This window comes from Lissotriton vulgaris, chromosome 3_1 (assembly GCF_964263255.1).
Source record: "Lissotriton vulgaris chromosome 3_1, aLisVul1.2, whole genome shotgun sequence".
Taxonomy (NCBI): domain Eukaryota; kingdom Metazoa; phylum Chordata; class Amphibia; order Caudata; family Salamandridae; genus Lissotriton; species Lissotriton vulgaris.
The window spans coordinates 84311218-84335114 of NC_141689.1; the positions used below are offsets into that span (position 1 = coordinate 84311218).

The 23897-nt window shown below is 48.3% G+C and overlaps 1 protein-coding gene across 2 annotated transcripts in view; it reads left to right on the forward strand.

The window, feature by feature from the left end:
* LOC147725998 (uncharacterized) overlaps nucleotides 1-23897 on the forward strand; it is a 162212-nt gene that overhangs the window by 83757 nt on the left and 54558 nt on the right. The window contains exon 7 of one of the 2 annotated variants that reach the window (XM_086960112.1): nucleotides 17120-17263. In XM_086960112.1, the coding sequence (XP_086816238.1) occupies nucleotides 17120-17263 (144 nt within the window). The remainder of the gene's footprint in view (nucleotides 1-17119; nucleotides 17264-23897) is intronic. The other variant, XM_086960113.1, reaches the window with a different exon arrangement.

Sequence of the window (23897 nt, forward strand, 5' to 3'; positions counted from 1 at the left end):
CATATCTGTATGAGCAGACAGGCCCCTACATTATTTAAGTCTATACTTAATATTGGAAGTGCCAGGGAAGCCATATAGAGTACATGGGCTGGAAATTCAACAACTCGAGTTTCCCAGCACCATGATGCCTTCACTGATCCCAGGATTGTTTGGAACCAAACAGCTCCTCTTCAGGCGCCCCCTTGAAAACATACCAACCCCGTTGTTGTCTTTGACTGGCTTGAGGCAGCCTGCCACCACCACACATGATCTGGACCCTTTGGTCAAGAGCCCCTCGGGCCAGAAACAAAGCCCATCATTCCTGGGCAGAGGAGTGTCACCCCTCCCCCAGATGAGCACAGTGCTTCAAAAGATTACAGTGACCCGGTGGATGGAAACACCCCTGGGAAGAAACACATTGGTCCCTGGCTGTCACTTTCCTATAACGCCGCAAAATCTAGTATTTAGGTGGCAATCCTAGAACTTGAAAGGAGATTTCCCAGCGAACTATGAAGCCCGTACGCCAAAGAGCAGCCCTAGCAAGAAAGGACCAATGACTGATTCTGCACTAGCCGTAACAGCCTGACTGCTGCCTTCAGTCCTTGCTACAAAGGTCAACCCGTCCTGCTGGCCCAGGGACACCCAGAGCCCTGGGAGGACTGCCACCTTCTAAAAAATATCAAGAACTCCCATGGACAGCGGACCTGTCCAATAAGAAATCAACTTTAAAGCCAGAGCTCTGCCAAGAGGAACTGCAAAATCGCCCCAGGACCCACCTCCGCACCGGACACCCGCAGTCCAAACAGCACACCGGTCCTGCGAAGGTTCCCCAGTGATTCTAAGCCGGAGTCCACCATGAGCTGACCCTGAAGCCAGTAAGAAAGTGCCCTCTTTTTGAATGTTACCCCCGTTTTTTGCCAAACTGCTGATGTACTTTGACTGAGCATGCCCTGGGTTCCTGCTAAACAGTTACACAGTGCCTATGTTCTTTCCCTAAACTGCATTGAGAGAAAACCCATTTGGCACTCTTTGTCCACATATCAGTCCCTTGTAAATGGTTCCACATGTACCAAGCGCACTGTGGCCAGGGAAGGCTTTTAAAGGCTGCAGCACTTATTTTGCCACTCTTAGAGACCGTGTGCCTTTACACACGCACACACTGCCATTGCAGGCTGTGTTTTTTGATGCAGAACAAAGTAAGGAGTCGACATGGCACAGATCCCTGTGTGACATACCTACAACCCACTGCTCTGCTATAGGTCAGCCAATCCTCTTGCTCGGTGCACTATATCAGTGGTGAGGGTACAGGTACATGAGCCCTGTACCCCTACAGGTTCTAAGCCAATCCTTAGACATTGTAAGTGCAGTAATGCCATTAAGAGTATATGGTGATGGGAGTTTGTCATTATGAACTTCCCAGCACCATAATGGCTTTACTCAGAATTGGGAAGTTTGGTCTCAAACTTCTCAGCACATTAAACCCACACTGATACCAGTGTGGGAATTTAATGAAACATGCTCTGAGGGCATCGTAGAGATGCCCCACACAAAAAACGACCCTAAACATGGTGTCCTGGCTGAGTGGCTGCTCGCCAGTTGCCACCACCAGACATGTTTCTGGACCCCTGGGTCGAGAGCCTGCTGCTCTTGGGGGTCTGAAAGAATGGAGATCCTGGGACGAGGGGGCCAAGCCTCCTTCCCTAGGATACGCAGGGTCCACAAAGGGGAAGCTTCAAAGACTTGCCACCTTTGTGAGCCACCCCAACCCTTTGCTGCTTCTAGCAACTGGCTCCCACCGGTTCTGACCCCCACTTTGTTTCGGAGAATTGGCGGGAAAACCAAGTGAGGAAGGCAAGTGTGTCCACCTTTGTAAACCACACCCTTCAGGTGGGGGAGGCGAGGTGAAGAACAACTCTCAGTCCCCGCCATCTTGCAGATGGGGGACCCAGCCAACCAGAGAGAGACATTTGCCCCTTCTTCCCAATGGAGGGTGGCATAATAGGAAGTGTACCCACCCCAAAGAAGGGACCCATTGGTTCCAATCTTTATTTACCTGTAAAGCCCCTAAATCTACTATTTAGAGACACTCACATGCCTCCTCGTACAAATAACCGACCAGAAGAAGAAAAGATGGACCAAAGAAGCCATGCTGAACTAAGAGGAGGAGGACGCCCACTTACTTAGCCCCAACCCTACATGCCTGTCTGCACCTCAAACCTGCTCCAGCGAAATACAGGTGTCCTGCAACTAGCAGCACTCAAGGACAACTCCCTCCTTCCAAACCCAAGACTGTCTCCTGGGATCTCCGGATTTGCCCTCCCACAGACTGTGGCTTTGGCCAAAACGGCTAGTCTGCACCAGACTCCCACAGCCCGGGTTCGAATGGCCCAACACCACGAGGAGGTCTCCCTGGTGTTCCTGACCGGAGATCTGTTGATCTCTGACCTGCCTCGAATCTCCAAATGACACCTGGAGTCTCTTTGTGGAAGATCCCCCCATGACCGCTACCGGAGCTGGTAAGAAAATCTGGCGCCTACCGACACCCCTGCACCCAAAGTCTCACTGCCTTGGGTGGCCCAATAGACCGCACCGTGCAGCCAGACGCCCCTGCGCTGGTGCAGGTGTACTTTTAGTGCTAACTTGAATCCCCCTTTGCCTTTCCTTCAATTCAAACACGAAAGGGTGATACTAAGGACAAATCCTAGGTTTGTGCCCATGGCCCTGTCGGACTTTCACCTCAATGAGCCCATAGTCTTGCGCTCCTTCTTTCTAAATCTTCAAACGGCAGCTGAAAGGACTCTCCATTCCCTAGATCGTAAACGCTGCTTTAAATTCTACTTTGACAAAACGAAGACATTTCGCAAAACAAACCAACTCTTCGTGGTTTTCAGTCGACCTAGGAAAGGTCTTCCACTTACTAAACAGAGTATTTCTCGATGGATCTCTGCAGCTATTACCTTCTGTCATCAGCAAGCAGGACAACCCCTGCATTCCAAGGTTCAAGCCCATTCCACTAGGGCGATCTCGACCTCCATGGCGCTCTTTGCAGGAATGCCCCATTACAGACATCTGCAGAGCAGCAACATGGAAGACGCCGCATACATTTACCAAGCATTACTGCTTGGATACAGAACTCATGCAGGATCCAGCAGTGGGTCAAGCAGTGCTCCGTCATTTTTTTCATTAGAGGTGAGCCTTTCTCTTCATCCCACCATTCTTTTCCATACAGGCACATTTCTATTATCTGTCTTGCAGTTTGGTACCTTCTATATTTCACATTGATATGTTATTATCTGGTGATTTTCATGCTGTATCATCCGAAATGTGCTTATCATTGCTTGTTATTCTGATTCAGGCATGTGAATCTATGAAAGATACCCTAATACTGGATAATGTGGAGAAGTGTGGCTCAATGCTTAGAGCGGCAGACCTTGATGCAGAACGCTGGCCAGGGACCAGGGTTCGATTCCCGCCTCGGCGGGTTTCGGGCTTAAATTCCTCTGACCGGATATTCTCGCCTCAGTGCCTATTCTAAGCATGGGTCCCACGCTGCAACTCTGGGCAATAGCTTGCTTAGTCTCCACAAAGGCCCCCTGATACACAAGGGATGCCTGGTTTCACCATGGGATGCCCAGGAGTGGACAGCCCACTAGGAAAAGCCAGGAGGGGTTCCCTTGTGGTAGGAGTACAAGCGCCGGGATGCCTCCGGGTCACTGTTCGCGCTATACAAATACGCCACATTTACACATTTACATAAGAAATGCGTTGCTCACCTGTAACTGCAGTTATCCAGTATTGGTATCTTTCATAGATTCACATGCAACCCACCCACCTCCCCTGGAAGGGCTCACTTTAGTTTCTCTCAGTAATACAACTACTTAGCACTATGCTTACGAAAATCTGAGGGAATAGAGCTCCTTCCAGGAAGGTTCCAAAGGGTGGTGATAGCTGATTGGCTCTTCTCCGAAGTTTGGTTCTTTTTTTACAAAAGGACATGGATATGTTACTAATTAGAGGCCCTTGATCTATTACTATGTACATATGTCTATGAGACATTACTTTATTTATGTACCGTGGACTCCCATCCGGACGGCGGGGCATGATTCAGGCATGTGAATCTATGAAAGATACCAATACTGGACAACTGCAGTTACAGGTAAGTAACGCATTTCTTCCTAAATAGAAAGGACAAAACATTTCAGGAAACCAAGCAACTTTTTGTTGCTTTTGGTCCACAATATAAAGCAATCCAATATCAAAATCAAAGTATAGTTGCATCAAAGCTAAACGCACATTAACAATTCCCCCTACAGCGCAAACTGTGGGTTCCTATGGCATTTTTAGGATCTATACCCATAGATGACCTCTGCAGAGCTGCAATATGTTCTATACCACACACATTCACAAAATACTATTGTGTAGATGTGTTAGCAAGACAGCAAGCTAGAGTGGGCCAGGCAGTTTTACGTACACAGTTCAGACCACTACAACAGCTACAGGTTATCCACCGCTTTGAAAGATGACTGCTGTATAGTCTATGCATAGCATGTGATCTAAAGCTCACATGCCTCAAATGGAAAATGCAACTTACCACAATATCCATCTGTTTTTGGTATGTAGAGCTGTAGAATCTCATGCGCCCGCCTACCCGGCAACCTATACCTGTCGCAGTACTATCTTACTTAGGTACAATATACATGGACTAACTCCATCATCACCCACTGTGGCAAAACAATCATAGGATGGAGTTGATGCCCATGCGCACTATCACCAAAAGGAGGAGTCACTTACCTCAAGACTGGAAAGACTTCTTTGAACAAAAACTTAGTGCAAACATCCAGACCCAACTCTAGAAGGCGATCTATGCATAGTGTAGCATGAGATTCTACAGCTCTACATGCCAAGAACTGATGCATACTGTGATAGGTAGCATTTTACTTCACTTACCTGCATCAGGCTTGGCTTGGTTCTTCAAATAAAATAACATAATATTTTCGGTACAAACAAATTGGTCTGATTTCAGTCTTTGAGTGTGTGACATCATTTGCTGCCCGAGTGTGTACAGCAAATGCTTAACACTACCCTCTGATAAAGCCTTACTGCTCGCCCACACTACCACAAATGGAGATTAAGGTGCTATCTATTTTTACCTCTGCCTACCTCTGGGGTTCCACTGGACTCTGTGCACACTATACCTCATTTTGGTATACTATGTACAGAGCCAGCTTCCTACACAGCCTCAGTCTGCTGTTGTACCTTAAAGATACTGCGGCGAAGCATGCTAACATAGCGGCAACTCCTAATGCTTTTGCAAAAGTTTCGGGTTTAAAGACCAGCTGGCAATAATCCTGCTTGTTCCCCCTTCTTGTGAATGCCCTGGAAGCTAGTCTGGCTGTTGGGGTGCTGCAGTGGCAGAGGTCAGTATTTAAATATTTGTGGATTAGAGTGTAAGCAATCCGAACCTGTTGGACAGTCATATACATTGGGTGGTGACATCAGTGTGTAACTGCGTCCTTTTGGGGAACATTATTGCTCTATGTGACAGGTTCCCAAACTTTTCTAATTTGCTAACCTCAAACTTTATCTACCGGGTAGATACTTTTGTGTGCTTATTGTCCTGCTGGGTGAGCTTACATGGTGCAGCGGCTACCATAGGGTAGTGTGGGGACCGCAGACGTTTGAGCGCATTATCTCACAGCTCCGCTGCATTGGCCTTGCTGCTAGGGGACCGGAAGTCACCTTGAAGATACAGTATCTATTGATGCTGCTTGGCTGATCTTACACCTCATCCTCAGCTCCTCTGTATTGCGTACCATTGATTCCTACAAAATGTACTCATAACTTCCCACATTTCACTATATGATCCAGCATTCCCCTTACTGGGCCTCCCAAAAACCAAGAACATTCCAGTACCCCTAAATCTCAACTCCTGTCGCAGACGTTCAGAATCTAGGAGATGTGTTTCACAGGGGAAACATCCTTTACATCGCGGTGAGTACACTGTGATGCAGATGCAATGCAGCCGTTACAACGCAAATCATTACATCGACTTGCGCTGGATGGCGCTATAACCTAAGGAATAGTAAGATTTACTATTCCAAAACCTTCCCTACTGTACGTAGACTGGTGTTGGAATAGTAAATCTTACTATTCAGAAGTCCAGCGCCCTCCTGCGCAAATCGTTGTAACGACTTGCGTTGTAAAAACTGCGATGTAACATAGCGCAATCATTTTGATTCCGTTGTTACATCACATATTCGTTTCACAGTGGACAGATTCTGACCTTAGAGCTGATAAGGCAGTGTAATATTCATAGGGGTCGATGCCTGGTGTTTAAGGTCATGGTATGCATCCCCTTTCTGCACTGGCACATTGTGACTCACAAGCTACTGCTGCAGGCCGTTCTGCAAATTCCACACAATGGGTCACGGTTGCCAACTTGCGCCTTAAAGTTGTTTTGAGTCTCTAACAAGCTCACTTCTACAACTCGATTTCTATATCTTGCATTAATACTAGCAAAGTGCACAGTGACCAGGAGTTGCAAGGCTTACTCCCCTCCATGTGGCCCAGAGTGGGAATAGACTTGCTTACCTGGGGCAACGTGGAGAACAGAGCACTCCAATGCAAAGAGTTGTCGTTTGTTGCCTCGAGATTTCCATTGTTTGCGTGCCTCACTTCTTTTGTCCAACACTTGACCATTAATGCTCATGCGAGCCCCATATGGTCAATGACTCAATCTGAACGTGTAGTCTTGTATACTTTACTTACGTGTTCTTGTTATTCTCACTGTATATTGTAGTATCTGACGCAAGACGGCTTCCTGGCTCCACTGCTTACCTCAAATGCTTACGATTTGCCAAGGTGTAAGTTGATTGTTAGTTTCATTCCCCCAGAATGTTATTGAGTTAAAATTCAATACACTCTACACATTACACAGATTATATTATTGTTCGAATCCCTTAGTGTTAAACTATGCATGTTATGTCAAGATTTTTGCATGGCAAAGAAATTATAAGATAAAAAAAACACGTGCTCCATCAGGACACTGTAATTGTCTAATACCTGACGCATCTTACAAAGCGTAAACTCTCATACACCTCGCTATGGGTGCGTTTATCAGCCCTGGCAGCCAATTTGAAAGGACTACACAAACATTTTTTCACTCCCACTTATGAAAACGTTTATGGAAGGTGCCAAAAGGCTTTTCCCTGTGAGGGAGGTGCATCCTCAGCAGTGGAATATGAACTTATTAATGAATGGCAGAATTAATGGAAGTACCTTTTGAACCAATGCATAAGGCCACACTATGGCGTCTTACATTCAAAGCGGCGTTTCATGTTGCATTCACATCACTGTGGAGAGTCTGAGATTCAAGCACAAATGGTACAGGAACAATGCATATCAATACATAAGCATAAGGTAAAAAGGAAAACACATCCATTATTCCGATCAAAGTTTATTTTACCTTTTCACATATGCCAGGTGATCACCAAACATTTGCAAACGCAGCAGAAAGGGTTTTACTCACCCTAGATGACAGGAGGGCAGTCATGTATTACATTCAAGCAATACATATCAGGAAAACACAACCGATTTATGTGGGATATTCAATGCAAGTTCTGGGTGGCTATATTCAAGAACACTATTTTAGATGAATTGGAAAGACTCTCCAGGTGTTATTTTCTAGCAAAAAAAAAACTTGCTCACAGAGCCAAGCACACACCAAAAGGAAGAAAGCGGCTGTGATGGCCTTTGTGTCAATGGTTTCCATGCTGGAAATATGCAAGGCATCCACATGGGCATCTCAGCATAGTTTCACAGAACATTACTGTTCGAGGCATGTGGGCTGCTAAATTCATATCTGTGCATAGATCGCCGCCTAGTGTTGGGTCCGGATGATTGCACATTGTTGTCCTGGAAGAGTCTCCGAAGTATCACGAGATAGGTGGCTCTTCCCCTGGACTACAGTGCGCATGGGCGTCGACTCCATCCCCAGATTGTTTTTTTCCGCCATTGGGTTCGGATGTGATTTCGACGTCTCCTGTTCGGAATCGATAAAACAACTTCTTAAAGGCCAATAGGCTTTCCTTACTTCGTCGGTATTGTTCGCGTTCGGTCTCGTGTATACTCCGGCTCGTCGAGTTGGATATCGGAGGAGTCGGGTGACTCTTCGGTCATCGAGGCCCTGTCGACGCAGCAAGACCCTGACGATTCTACAATGGAACGGAGTTCGTTCAAGTACTGCCCCGTGTGTGGTTCAAAATACCCACACATCGACGTGCACCCTGTGTGCAACAAGTGCTTATCGCCGGACCACGACGAGGCCAGCTGTATGGCCTGTTCCAGGTTTCGATCGAAGAAGACGATCAAGCTTCGGCGCATGGCGCGCCTCCAGGCCCAGCGATCAGCACCGGCACCAGTGGACCTCTTCGACAGCCCCGACGCAGGCGAACAAGAACTTCACCTGCAGATTTCACCTCCATCGGCGGACGTCGAGGCCGACTACGAAGGAGCCCAAGACCTCGAGGAAGACATCGAGGAGGTAGGGGAAGACTAAGAACCTTTTGGGGCCGTGGAAGATAGCTTGGAGGATGAGCTATGCCCCGAACATACGAAGGCTCAGGTCACGGGATTGCCACAAGGCCTTACCCACGACCCTACACCTCGCTCCTCGGCCCCGCCTTCTGGCCCGGCTACGGACGCCTCTACGGAGCCGCCATTGCCTAAATCGAAACCGAAAGTGAAACCATCGGGATCGACCAAATCTAAGATGGCCGACGCAGCACCGAAACCGAAGACGCCATTGGCGGTGTCGTCGTCGGAGGCCTCGAAGCCGAAGAAGGCTGTCGAACAGGCTTAAGCGCCTAAAGTGGTCAAGGAGCCAAGCTCGAAGGCAGTCGCCCAGCACTCCACTAAGGTGGTCGAGTCCAAGTCGAAGTCCACCGTCGAGCCGTCAGCGGTCAAGCCTACCGCGTCTACAGGCAAACCAGCCTTCGAGGCCAAATCGGCAAAGGGCACCGAGCCAAGTCTGGAGCCACTACGCCGAAGGGAAAGTCTGCCGATCCGAAGCCATCGTCGTCGACGCATGGGGCCGTGGATGGTGGCGGACGCGCAGTTGTCGAGACTACGTCTGCGCCTCCAGCTAAGAACAAGGATTCATCAACGCTCCAGTCTTCCCCTGGATCGAGGTCCTCAGTCGGGTCGACGAGACCGTCCGCTTTTTTTACGAAGCAAGTGGCGGACTCCCTCAATCGTATTCGGGAGAAAGAACTGACGTCGGCGCCGAAGACGCCCTCGGTACCTGCTCCAGTATCGGAACCGAAAAAGAGCTCCAAGCCGCTCCTCTTTACTCTACCACCCAAAGTGGTGCCGAAAGCCTTTGCACCACGGTTGGTGCCTAAGGACTCAGAAGGGGTAGGGCATACTCAGCTGAGTGGCAGTTTCAGTCGACAACCCTTATTGGACGAGCAGTCGGAACAGTATATCGACGCCGACACGGGAAAATTAACGCTCTATAAGAGGAAGATTACTTCACAGCCTTTGGAGTCGTTTGTAATCCCTCTGAAAAAGAAGAGGCCAGCGCCAGAAACGCCGGAACTTGTTGAGCGCATTCCTCTGCATCCTGCAAGGAGCCCATCGCATTCACCCACTTGCTCAGATGGAGAACTAGGTGATCAGGACGAGGAGTATACTTTTCCAGAAAACACAGACCCTGATGAGCAACAGGACTCATGGTTAGCCTCAGGTGATCAAGGGGACCAACAAGCTGTACATGACCCACAATCTTTTGGAGCAAAGCCTTCTCCTACAGAAGATTCTGCGGCGTTCAATGCCTTAATTGAGAGGGCAGCTGCAAACCTAAGGTGGAAATGCATGCTGACCCTGTGGACGTTGACTTTCTATTTGACACTTTCTCTGCTGCGGAGAAAACCGTAAAAACACTTCCTATGCTTAAGGGTGTTCTTAAGCATGCCACAGACATTTTCAAGGAAACAACAAGAGCTCGGGTTGTCAACCTTAGAATAGAGAAAAAATACAGACCGGCACCTGGGGACCCAACTTACATACGTGGCCAGTTGCCTTTGGACTCTTTGGTGGTCTCTAATGCTCGCAAAAGGGCGAACTCACAAACAGGTGAAGCTCCTCCCCCAGACAAAGAGTCAAAAGTGCTGGAGGCATCAGGTAAAAGGGTGGCAGCGCAAGCAGCAAACATCTGGCGCATATCCAACACAAGCTCTGCTAGCCAGATACGACAGAGCACACTATGACACCTTAGAGCAGCTTTTACAACACCTTCCAGACGAGTTTAAAGAAGGAGCTGAGATGCTTATCCAAGAAGGCAAGCTCATCTCCAACGCTGCAATTAGATGTGCGCTCGACGTTGCGGATACAGCAGCCAGAGCGGTAAATACTAGTGTGATGTTACGGCGTCAAGCATGGCTCCGCATCTCAGGGTTCAAGCCAGAGATACAGACTGTTATCCTCAACTAGCCCGTTAATCCAGACTGACTGTTTGGCCCTGAGGTGGACTCCACCCTCGAGAAAATAAAAAAGATACTTAGACGGCGAAATCCATGGGTGAACTTCAGTCTCAGCAATGCAGAGGGAGCACTTTTCGTCACTCGGGGTGTTACCAGAGGACACTTGGCACAACAGGCGCAATTCAGTAAAAGTGGGGCACAGTCCTCATACACCAAACAGGGTAGAGGAGGATACAGAGGAAACAACGCCAAGGGCAGGGGCAGAGGCAACAACAGTTCCCGTTCCTCTGCCGCCAACAAACAGTGACTTCCTGTCACTGCCCCCTGACCATCCAACACCTGTCGAGGGAGACTCCAGCAGTTCCTGCCAGTCTGGAAGTCCATCACCACAGACAGGTGGGTAAGGAAACTTATCCAGTTCGGCTATTGTTTGGAGTTAACGTCCACTCCACCCAACATACCCCCAAGACAACGTCCTATGTCGGCAGAGCACTTGCACTTATTGCAGCAAGAGGTTCTTGTGATGCTGTAAAAAGGCGCAATAGAGCTCGTGCCACTGGAGGAACAAGGCACAGGGGTTTACTCCCTGTACTTCTTAATCCCAAAGAAGGACGGCTCACTCAGACCCATTCTGGACCTACGCCCCCTCAACATGTATATTCTTTCAGAACATTTAACTCTGCAGCAAGTTCTTCCACTGTTACACCAGGGAGACTTTCTCGCAACCTTGGACCTCAAGGATGCTTATTTTCACGTACCACTCCATCCATCCCACAAAAAATACCTCTGGTTCACCATTCTAAACGGGCATTACCAGTTCAGGGTCCTACCCTTCGGGGTAACCACTGCTCCCAGAGTGTTCACAAAGTGTCTGGCAACGGTGGCGGCGCACCTCAGGAGACAGAACATACATGTCTACCCTTACCTGGACGACTGGCTCGTTCAAGCCAAGTCGGCACAGCAGTGCGCCGCAGACATGTCCCGCACTATTCACCTTCTTCACAGTCTGGGGTTTTCGCTCAACTATCCAAAGTCGCACCTTCAGCCAGCACATGTGCGGCAGTATTTGGGCGCGACTATAAATACTCTGACTGCTACAGCTCAGCCGAACACAGCGAGGATCAACAGCATCCAGTCGCTGATTCAGAGATTCAGACCGCAGCACTCCCTGCGAGAGTGTTTATGCAGTTGATAGGCATGATGGCCTCCTGCATCTTCATAGTCCCGCACGCGAGGTTGCATATGCGTCCGCTTCAGGAATGCTGGACACGCCAGTGGACTCGGGCTCAAGGGCAGTTGAAAGACCTAGTGTTGGTAACTGGTCGGGCATACAACTCTCTGCATTGGTGGACTCCACACAACCTTTGCAAGTGCCGACCGTTCCAGGAGCCTGTGCCACAAATAATCCTGACAACGGACGCATCCCTCCAGGGTTGGGGAGCGCATGTACTCCACTACACAGTGCAGGGGCTATGGTCGGCACAGCAGAAGAAGATGCGCATCAACTACTTAGAACTGATGGCAATCTTCATGGCACTGAAGTCCTTCAAAGTACATCTGTGCAACAAGGTCGTGTTGATCCGGACGGACAACATGACGGCAATGTACTATATCCAAAAGCAGGGAGGCACGCACTCTCCACAGTTGTCTCATCTGGCTCAGAGCATGTGGAAGTGGGCCATTCAGAGGAACATCTTCCTCATGGCGGAACACCTCCCGGGTGTGGACAATCAGATGGCGGATCTGCTCAGCAGGTACAGCCACCAAATGCACGAGTGGGAGATACATCCATCAGTACTCCACCCGTACTTCCAGCAGTGGGGTCATCGAGAGATAGACCTGTTTGCCACAAGGGAGAACGCAAAATGCCCAAGCTTCGCCGGCAGGTTCCCACACCCACAGTCGCAGGGCAATGCGATATGGATGAACTGGTCAGGCAAATTTGCATACGCTTTTCCCCCAGCACCTCTCATACCGCTGGTGGCACGGAAGCTGCTGCAACACTCGATGACACTCATCCTGGTTGCTCCAACGTGGGCACGCCAGCCTTGGTACACCACGTTTCTGGAACTCTCCGTGGTACCACATCAAAGGCTGCGCCTCACTCCCAAGCTCTTGACGCAGAACCATGGCGACATTCAGCACCCAGATCCGCAACAGCTGAACCTAGCGATCTGGCTCCTGAGGTCTTAGAGTTTGGCTACCTTAATTTGCCCCCGGAATGCATGGACATCATCCGGGAGGCAAGAAGGCCAACAACCAGAGCTTGCTATGCGGCAAAATGGAAGCGGTTTGTCATTTACTGTACAAAACATCATATCAACCCGCTAGATGCATCCATTCCTAATATCATCTGCTATTTGTTACATCTTTACAAATGTAATCTGGCGTATGCTTCCATTCGGATACACTTATCCGCCATAGCAGCTTATCTCCAAAACAGGCAGCACCTCTCAGTTTTCAGGGTGCCTGCCGTCCAAGCATTCCTGGAAGGGCTGAAACGAGTCTTCCCCCCCAGGTCCCCACCAGCTCCTGTGTGGAACCTCAATGTGGTCCTCACCAGGTTGATGGGACCACCCTTTGAGCCTCTACATTCCTGTGAGATTCAGTTCTTGACATGGAAAGTGGCTTTTCTCATTGCCATCACGTCGCTACGGCGTGTTAGTGAGCTACAAGCGCTCACGATACAAGAGCCATTTATTCAAATTCATCCTAACAGGGTAGTGCTGCGCACTAACCCTAAGTTTCTCCCTAAGGTGGTGTCGCAGTTTCATGTCAATCAAACCATTGAACTACCCACATTCTTTCAAAACCCTGAAACAGTAGCAGAAAGAATGCTCCACACGCTTGATGTCAAATGAGCATTACTGTACTACATTGACAGGACCAAAAGCTTTAGAAAGACACAACAGCTATTTGTTGCCTTCTCAGCCCAGCACAAAGGCAACCCCATTTCCAAGGCAGGAATAGCCAGGGGGATCGTTAAGTGTATTCAAATTTGCTACCACAAGGCTAAGCGCACTTCAACGGTCCCCCCTAGGGCCCACTCCACACGCAAGTTAGGGGCCTCCATGGCTTTCCTAGGTAATATTCCTTTGGAAGATATTTGTAGAGCAGCCACGTGGATTACTCCACACACCTTTACTAAACACTACTGTGTAGATGTGCATTCCAAACAGCAGGCAGCTGTAGGTCAGGCTGTTCTTAAAACTCTTTTTCAAACTTCTGCAGCCGGCACGGGCGGCCGCCGTTAATGGAGGGACTGCTATGTATTCTATGCACAGATATGAATTTAGCAGCCCACATGCCTCGAACTGAATATGCTACTTACCAGTATGCATCTGTTCTTGGCATGTAGGGCTGCTAACATTCATATCGCCCGCCCTCCTCCCCGGCACCCGTAGCGGCTGCAGGTAATTTCTTGCATTCAGACATTAGCATGGACATCATTTACACAATTTCACTCCATCTCTACACAATGGCTTAAAACAATCTGGGGATGGAGTCGATGCCCATGCGCACTGTAGTCCAGGGGAGGAGCCACCTATCTCGTGATACTTCGAAGACTCTTCCAGGACAACAATGTGCAATCATCCGGACCCAACACTAGGCGGCGATCTATGCACAGATATGAATGTTAGCAGCCCTACATGCCAAGAACAGATGCATACTGGTAAGTAGCATATTCAGTATGGATTTACACTCTCGATAAGTGATAGAAATTTTACTTCTGCTCCCTCTCCTTCCCACCACAACTAGAGGTAATACCCCTACATAATTTGTACAAAGAAAGTGAATCTAGAAGAGAAGTCTGGCTGCAAAAGAATACAGTTACTTTACTCTAATTATGGTTTTGCAACTCTTAACTCTTCTAGATTCATATGCGACCCCCCTGTTTACCCATTGAAGGAGGTTTGTGTGAGGAGGGGAAAAATAAATGCAACTCTGTTTTCAGCGGCGGGAAAAAGAACCCGTGATGGAGGACACTCACAATGGTATTTTGGTATTATGATCGATATCGTATAGAGGCTCTGCTTATGTCGTCAACCACTCACAAGCTGACAACGTTTTAAGGAAAGCAAAGAAACTTCCAGATCCAACCATTAGGTGTCAGGATTATACAAAGTATGTCAATTGTAGGAAAGCGCCCCTTTTTGTCATGGTCACCCACAACTTTTGTTCACCAATACTGATGTTTTTGACTGGTTATGCTCTGTAAGCCTGCTAACAAGGCCCCAGTGCCAATGCTGTTTTCCTAATCTAGGTAAACTGATACTATTATGATACAATTGGCATAAACTGTAGCACACTTGTAAATTCCTAGTAAATAGTACCCCTGACACAGACGTGGGTCCCTTGCTCACTTTTCCACTGGATTCAAGCTAGCCTGGCTGATGACGGCTGATTAGCCAAAAACCGGTCCCTGAATGCTTGTTTCTAGTCCAGGGAAGACATGGCTTGGCAGTTCGGGCTGGACTGTTCCGATGAAGCACAGGGTCAAGACTGATTTGCATATGGCCATGTCTGAACTTGGGTGGCGGAGTGAGCTAAAGAATGATGATGGATTAAACCCAGATCAGTTGACTGGGGTGAGTGCTTGCAATGTTCAACACTCCGTCCATCATCCCCTTTGGTTTTGGTAAATATATATAAAGATATGTTATGTTTATAAATTGATGTGGATCTACTTATCTTGTGTACGATTTATTTACTGTGTGTGTATTTTACACATTTCTAACACTCCTCTCTGATAAGCGTAAGGCTGCTCGACCACACTTCCCCCTAGAAGAGCAACTTGAGATTGCTAGAGCAAGCCTCTGTCCACTAGTAAGGGAATACCTGGACTCTTTGCACGATGTACCTCTTTTTGGTATCTCCTATAAAGAGCCAGATTCCTACTCTATGGTGTTTGGTATTAAACACCTTGTCTTAGTAAATTCATACTGATTCCAGTATTTGATTTATTATGACCTGAACCCAGAGGGCACTTTAACGGTGCCCCTTGAAACCTACAAGTTCTGAAATCCTGTTGCGAGGGGAATTATCATTAACTCAGGCCATCAAAGCAAGCATTTGGGAGCTTGCATTGACCTCTCACAAGCAACTGCAAGCGATGCATTGAGACTTAAACTGGGCATTCAGATATAACGTTCAAATACTAATATATATTTTGGCAAAGGAAATGGTAATAAATCAGTCAATAGAACAAGACCTTCGAGCTTGCGTGCGGAATTGCCAAGGTACACTCACATAATCCAAAATAGGCCAGCTGCAGTTATTTTTTTAAGCACAGTAAACTTATATTTAAAGTAAATCCAAAATAGACAGGCCAGCTGCAGTTATGTTTAAAGTACATCCAGTCAATGCAAATTAGGAGGTAGAGGTTAGGATTAAGGCTTGGCCCAACAAATCAAGTCGAAACTACAAAAAGCTGATAATTAAAAAAACAAAAATAATAAAGTTCTTTGGCTAAAATGTTCATTACATAACTCTGCTGCTTTTCATGGTTGCATTAGATTTTATTTTGCATATACTTTACAATGGCCAATTAGGAACTATTGCTTCCTGCTTCCTCTAGAAGTTTACAGATAAGATACTTATTTAGGTTAGCTGTAAATAGTCTTTTTTTTTTTATCTGAAGTTGTTGCTAACGTTGTACAGCTGTATAGAGCGTGTTCTGAATCTGTATACCCCTACCACAACTAAGAATATTCTATAGGTGCTTAAATACACTATGCCTGGGAAGTGCCCTAAAGGAGAAACTTGGTTGCCTTATTAGAGTCCACCAATACTGGTGGCCCTAGCACACCATTGGTTACCCCCACCCACCCCAGGGGTATTGACAAGTACCCACTGAATGCTCCAGATTTAAAAAGATTACTCGTCTGACCTTGTAATGTTGCATGCTTGTCTACATCTCATTTCTATTTTGCACCAATTGGTAAATGTAGGCTATTGTAAGGATTTTTCCTGTAGCATGGTGCTGAGCTGAATTGCCCAGCGAAAGGAGTTGACCATTTAAATGTTTGGTAGGTCCTATAAGGCACAGCTGATTGACTAGTGCATGATGGCCTACTGTGAGTCTAGCCAGAATACAAGATAGGAGATTGCTATAACATCAGGAAGCTAACGCTACACTTTAACTACTTCCCTTGGGTGGCAGTACCTGGCATAGCATACTCTGATGAGCCCACACTTCCCTCGTGGTTATGGTGCTTGTATCTGCTCCATCTAGCTCCAGTAGTCTATAGTTGATCGCTGTGAGTCATTTCTCTAGCATGTGCAATCAGGCTATCAGATGCTAAAGTTGAGGTTTAAGTCATAACCTGAAATTCCTTATCCCATTGAGAACTGATCTGAACTTTAAGTTTAGTGCTGACCGCCAGTCCTGTGGGTGCCACTGCGTCTTGAAACCTATGTTCTTGGTCACCCCTTTTAGAGATACCGACGCCTACTTAACTACTGCTACATTTGACTCCACTGAAAATATTTTGAGATCAGGACTCTGAGCACTATGATCAACATGAACATGTGTTCATTCTGGTGTGCAATAAGTAACTTTTTCAGTGATGAAGGTTCCATAGTTGAGAGAAGCTTTTTATTAAACTATGTACAGTTCTAAATTGAAATCCTAAATTAAAATCATATTGTTTTTTCAGCAGGTTAGAAAGACCTAATGACTCTCGTGATTACAGTCCTGGAAGATACAGAAGATCCAGTTTGAGATCCCTTTCGCCAATCTATATCCGGTCAAGGAGTCCTATCGATTTTAGAGACCGCTCTAGGAGTCCCCTGCATCTTAGGTAAGATGAAATGTGAGTCATTGAAGGATCTCTGACATAGCAGTTCGAGGCATGTGGGCTGCTGAATTCATATCTGTGCATAGATCGCCGCCTAGTGTTGGGTCCGGATGATCGCACATTGTTGTCCTGGAAGAGTCTTCGAAGTATCACGAGATAGGTGGCTCCTCCCTTGGACTACAGTGCGCATGAGCATCGACTCCATCCTCAGATTGTTTTTTTCCGCCATTGGGTTCGGATGTATATTGGTTCACTCTAGTCGGAATCGATATAAAACTTTAGTTTTTTCGTCGGTATAGTTTTGCGTTCGGTGCCCGATTCTTCCAGCTCCGTTCCGAGCCGGATTCCAGAGAATCAACGCTGAAGGCCCAGTCGACGCCAAAGACCTTATCGACTGACCATCATGGACCGGAGTCCATTCAAGAGATGTCCCGTATCCCCACATCGATGTCCACCCGGTGTGCAACAAGTGTATGTCGCCGGATCATGACGAAGCCAGCTGCATGGCTTGTTCACGATTTCTATCCAAGAAGACTCTTGTGCATCGTCGCGCTGCGCGGCAGGAGGCCCAGCAGAGTGCACCGGTGCCTGTGAACATATTCGATGCCGGGTATGATGAGGGAGCTGACCGGGAAGTTAGTGAGAACCTGTCGAATCCCGCGTCGGAGGTCGACTACAACTACGACGCGGACGTTGAAATGCTCGACAATAGGGCCTTTGGGGCCGTGGAAGATAGCTCGAGCGAAGAGCTAACTCAAGCTGACATTGGGGCCTAAACGCTTCAAAAGGCTCAGGTCGAGGGATCGCCACTAGGCCTTACCCAAGATCTTCTAGTGGGTTCTACGGCCCCGCCTTCGGGCTCGGCTACGGACATTGTTATTGAGCCGCACCCTGCGAAATCGAAACCGAAAGTGAAGACACAGGTCTCAACGCAAGTGAAAGCACTGGTGCCTCCCTCGAAAACCAAAAGTGCGTATTGCTTTGGTCGGATCAAAGCCCTCGGACCTGTCGTCACCGACGAAGCAAAAGGGCGTTGTCGATGCGAAGAAACAGCTCAAGGGCATCGAGACGAAGTCTGGCACGCCGAAGACAAAGGTCAAGGCAGTCGAGCCAAACAAATCAGCGCCGAAGACGGTCGACACCGACAAAGGGCTCAGTGATCCAAAGGTTCTTGAGCCTCCGCGTCGACAAGACAAGGCCAAGAGCGGACCAGCCCACGAGTCCACGTCTAGTGTTGCCTCGAAGGATTCGACGCAGCCGTCCGCCGCTTTCTCCAAGAAAGTGGCAGACTCCCTACAGCGCGTCAAGGACAAGGCCTCAAGTGTCGGACCAAAAGATCCTCCGCCTGCGAAGCCTGTCGATAAACCTCAGAAAGCGTCGACGCCCATTCACTTCACGTTGCCGCCGAAAGTGGCGCCGAAGGCTTTCACCCCCTAAGATGGTCACCAACGTCCCCGAGAAAGTGTCCTCGGTGCCGAAGCCGACGACGGTGGTCCCGGCCGTAAAGCATCGACAATCTTCGTTGGAAGAACAGCAAAAACATTTTATCAATGCCGAAACAGGCAGACTTTCCCTTCATAAGCGGAAAATTGCCCCGGAACAGCCAATGGAGTCCTATAAAATTCCACTGAAGAAAAAGAAGGATTCCACTTCGACTCCTGTTCTTGTGGAACCCATTTCTCCACGTGGCCATGATGTCTCACCCACTTATTCAGATGTGGACACTGGGGAAGGTGATGATGATGAGGAGTACAGCTATCCTGTCTACACTGAGCCAGATGATACCAATGAACCCTGGGCAGCTGGTGCTGACCCAGGTGATCCTCACTCTACCCCAGTCACTCAGATGTATGCTGTAAAGACGTCGCCTACAGAGGATTCAGCTGCGTTTAATTCACTCCTTGAAAGGGCAGCTAAGAATCATGACGTCCAGCTCCATGCTGACCCCATTGAAGTGGACTTACTTTTTGACACCTTTTCCGTCTCAGAGAGGACTGCCAAGACTCTGCCTATGTTGAAGGGTGTCTTGAAGCATGCTGGGGAAATCTTTAAAGAGCCTACGAGAGCCAGGGTGATAAACCCTAGAATTGAGAAGAAGTATAAGCCGGCACCTAGTGACCCTACTTACATCAAGGGACAGTTGCCTTTCGACTCTCTTGTTGTTTCTAATGCCCGGAAGAGGGCTAATTCACAAACAACGGGTGATGCTCCTCCCCCAGATAAGCAATCTAAGGTGTTTGAGGCATCAGGGAAAAGGGTGGCAGCTCAAGCGGCCAATATCTGGCGCATTTCAAATACACAAGCACTTCTAGAATGGTATGACAGGGCACACTATGACACACTGGAGACCCTGTTGCAGCACCTGCCAGACGAATACAAAGAGGCAGCTGAGATGCTCATCCAAGAGGGGAAGCTGATATCCAATGCTTCTATTACATGTGCACAGGACGCGGCTGACACCGCGGCCAGAGCTATCAACACTAGTGTCATGCTGAGACATGCCTGGCTCAGAATCTCAGGATTTAAGCCGGAGATACAGACCACCATTCTTAATCAGACAGTAAACCCTGATCATCTATTTGGCCCAGAGGTGGACACCACCTTGGAGAAGATCAAAAAGGACACTGAAACTGCTAAGTCCATGGGGGCTCTGCAGTCCCAGCAGTTATGGGGTGGTTCTTTTCGTCGCTCAAGCACTAGAGGTGTTTCCAGAGGCCAGCTCTCCCAAACCACACAGTACTAGAAGGGCAACACGCAGACCACATACACCAAACAGTCGAGGTGGATATCGTGGAAACAGCGCCAAGGACAGAGGTCGTGGAAACAACAACTCCAGATCCTCCACTACTAGCAAACAGTGACGCATTGTCACTGCCCCCGGACCACGCAACACCGGTCGGGGGGAGACTTCAACAGTTCCTGCCAGTCTGGAAGTCCATCACCACAGACGGGTGGGTCACACAGCTTATACAGTACGGTTATTGTCTGGAGTTAACATCCACTCCACCCAACATACCCCCAAGACACCGTCCTATGTCTGCCTAGCACTTGCACTTATTGCAGCAGGAGGTCCTCGTCATGCTGCAAAAAGGGGCAATCGAGCTCGTACCTGAGAAAGAGGCACAGGGGTTTACTCCCTTTACTTCTTAATACCAAAGAAGGACGGGTCCCTCAGACCCCTCAATCAGTACATCCTATCGGAGCACTTTCACATGCTGACCCTGCAGCAAGTCCTACCGTTGCTCAATCAGGGGGATTTTCTCGCAACACTAGATCTCAAGGATGCGTATTTTCATATTCCGCTACACCCGTCACACAAAAAATACCTACGGTTCACCATCCACAACCAACATTACCAGTTCAAGGTTCTGCCTTTTGGGGTCACCATAGCACCCAGGGTGTTTACGAAGTGCCTGGCGACGGTGGTGGCACACCTAAGGAGACAAAACATTCACGTCTACCCTTATCTGGACGACTGGCTCATCCAGGCAAGGTCGGCCCAGCAGTGTGCCGCCCACATGTCCCACACCATTCACCTTCTTCACGATCTGGGATTCTCACTGAATTACCCAAAGTCCCACCTGCAACCCGCCCACATACGGCAGTATCTGGGTGCGACAAACACTCTGGCAGCCACAGCACAGCCGAATTCAGTGAGGGTCAGCAGCATTTAATCGCTGATACAAAGATTCAGACCTCAACACTCGCTTCCAGCACGAGTGTTCATGCAGTTGATAGGCATGATGGCCTCCTGCATCTCCATAGTCCCGCACGCGAGACTACATATGCGTCTGCTTCAGGAGTGCTTAGCACGTCAGTGGACTCAGGCTCACGGACAGTTGAAAGACCTAGTGTTGGTGAGCGGTTGGGCATACAACTCTGCATTTGTGGAATCCACAAAACCTTTGCAAGGGACGACCGTTCCAAGAGCCTGTGCCACAGATCATCCTGACGACGGACGCTTCTCTCCAGGGATGGGGAGCTCATGTACTCCATTACACTGTGCAGGGACTATGGACACCGCAGCAAAGGAAGATGCACATCAATGTTCTAGAACTGATGGCGATCTTCATGGCACTAAAAGCCTTCAAAGTACATCTGTGCAACAAGGTCGTGTTGATCCGGACGGACAACATGACGGCCATGTACTACATTCAGAAGCAGGGAGGTACACACACTCCACAGTTGTCTCATCTGGCTCAGAGCATGTGGAAGTGGGCCATTCAGAGAAACATCTTCCTCATGGCAGAACACCTCCCGGGCAAGGACAATCAGATGGCGGACCTGCTCAGCAGGTACAGCCACCAAATGCACGAGTGGGAGATACATCCATCAGTACTCCACCCGTACTTCCAAAGGTGGGGTCATCCAGAGATCGACCTGTTCGCCACAAAGGAGAACGCAAAATGCCGAAGCTTTGCCGCCAGGTTTCCACAATCGCAAGGCAATGCGATATGGATGAACTGGTCAGGCAAATTAGCATACGCTTTTCCCCCAGCACCTCTAATACCGCTGGTGGCACGCAAGATGAAGCAGCACTCGATGACTCTCATCCTGGTTGCTCCGACGTGGGCACACCAACCATGGTACACCACGTTTCTAGAACACTCCGTGGTACAGCATCAAAGGCTACACCTCACGCCCAGGCTTTTGACGCAGAGCCATAGCGACATTCAGCATCCAGATCCGCAACAGCTCAACCTGGCGATCTGGCTCCTGAGGTCTTAGAATTTGGCTACCTCAACCTGCCTCCTGACTGTATGGATATCATAAGGAAGGCAAGAAAGCCCACCACTAGAGCATGTTATGCGGCGAAATGGAAGCGGTTTGTCATTTATTGTGCAAACAACGACATTAATCCGCTAGATGCATCTACTCACATCATCATCTGTTATCTGTTACATCTATGCAACTGCAATCTAGCCTATGCTTCCATTCGTATACATTTATCCGCAATAGCAGCTTATCTCCAAAATAGGCAGCATCTCTCACTTTTCAGGGTGCCTGCCATTAAAGCTTTTCTGGAGGGACTCAAGCAAGTTATTCCTCCCAGACACCCACCAGCACCTGTATAGAACCTGAATGTGGTCCTTACCAGACTGATGGGACCACCTTTTGAGCTTCTACACTCCTGCGAGATACAATTCTTGACGTGGAAATTGGCTTTCCTAATAGCAATCACATCGCTACGACGAGTTAGTGAACTTCAAGCACTAACTATCCAAGAGCCATTCATACAGATTAATTCCAACAGGGTGGTGCTACGCACTAACCCTAAGTTTCTGCCTAAAGTAGTTTCACAGTTCCATATGAATCAAACTATAGAACTGCCGGTGTTCTTCCAGAAACCAGATTCAGTGGCAGAGAGAATGTTCCACACACTAGACGTCAAAAGAGCTCTCATGTACTACATAGATAGGACAAAAGATTTCAGGAAGACAAAACAACTGTTTGTTGCCTTTTCCCCACAACAGAAAGGCAACCCCATTTCAAAAGCAGGTATAGCCAGGTGGATCGTTAAGTGCATACAGATTTTCTATCAAAAGGCTAAGCGCACATTTACGATTCCCCCGAGAGCCCACTCAACACGAAAGTTGGGGGCATCCATGGCTTTCCTTGGAAACATTCCTTTAGAGGAGATCTGTAGAGCAGCCACATGGTCTACCATACACACATTTACTAAACACTACTGTGTAGATGTGCATTCCAAACAGCAGGCAGCTGCAGGACAGGCTGTTCTAAAAACACTTTTTCAGACTGCTGCAGCTGGCACGGGCAGCCGCCGCTAAGAAGAGGGACTGCTATATATTCTATGCACAGATATGAATTCAGCAGCCCACATGCCTCGAACCGAATATGCTACTTAACAGTATGCATCTGTTCTTGGCATGTAGGGCTGCTGATATTCATATCGCCCACCCTCCTCCCCAGTGCCTGTAGCGGCTGCAGCACTCAATTACTCTTAGCATGGTCATCACTTACTGTATTACACTCCATCTCTGCCACAATGGCGAAAAACAATCTGAGGATGGAGAGGATGCCCATGCGCACTGTAGTCCAGGGGAGGAGCCACCTATCTCGTGATACTTCGAAGACTCTTCCAGGACAACAATGTGCAATCATCCGGGCCCAACACTAGGCGGCGATCTATGCACAGATATGAATGTCAGCAGCCCTACATGCCAAGAACAGATGCATACTGGTAAGTAGCATATTCGATCCAGAAACTCATGCACAAGAAAGATCAGCACTCACAATCACTGGTCTTCTCTGGTTGTATATCTTAATTAAGGCAGTATTGAATAGCGATTTTAAAAACATGTAAATTTGTGTATTCGCACACTTATACTTCTGTACCTTTTTGCTCCCGCCTCGGTCCCCGCAGCTGTGTGCTGTTTGTGTGGAGGGCGTGGAGACCGGGCACTAGAACGCGCAGGGCGTTCCCGGCAGCACATGGGGCGGAGCTGATCACGAGCTCCGCCCAGTACTTAAACTAAGAAGTCATCACTGCACTCTGAGGATTGCGGTGAGTACGCGGCTGCCTGACCCCACCAGTATCCTTTGAGACGATCATTTCCTGGTGTTCTACTGTATAAATTGAGCAGCACATTTTATAATCCTTTTAAAACTCAGCAGC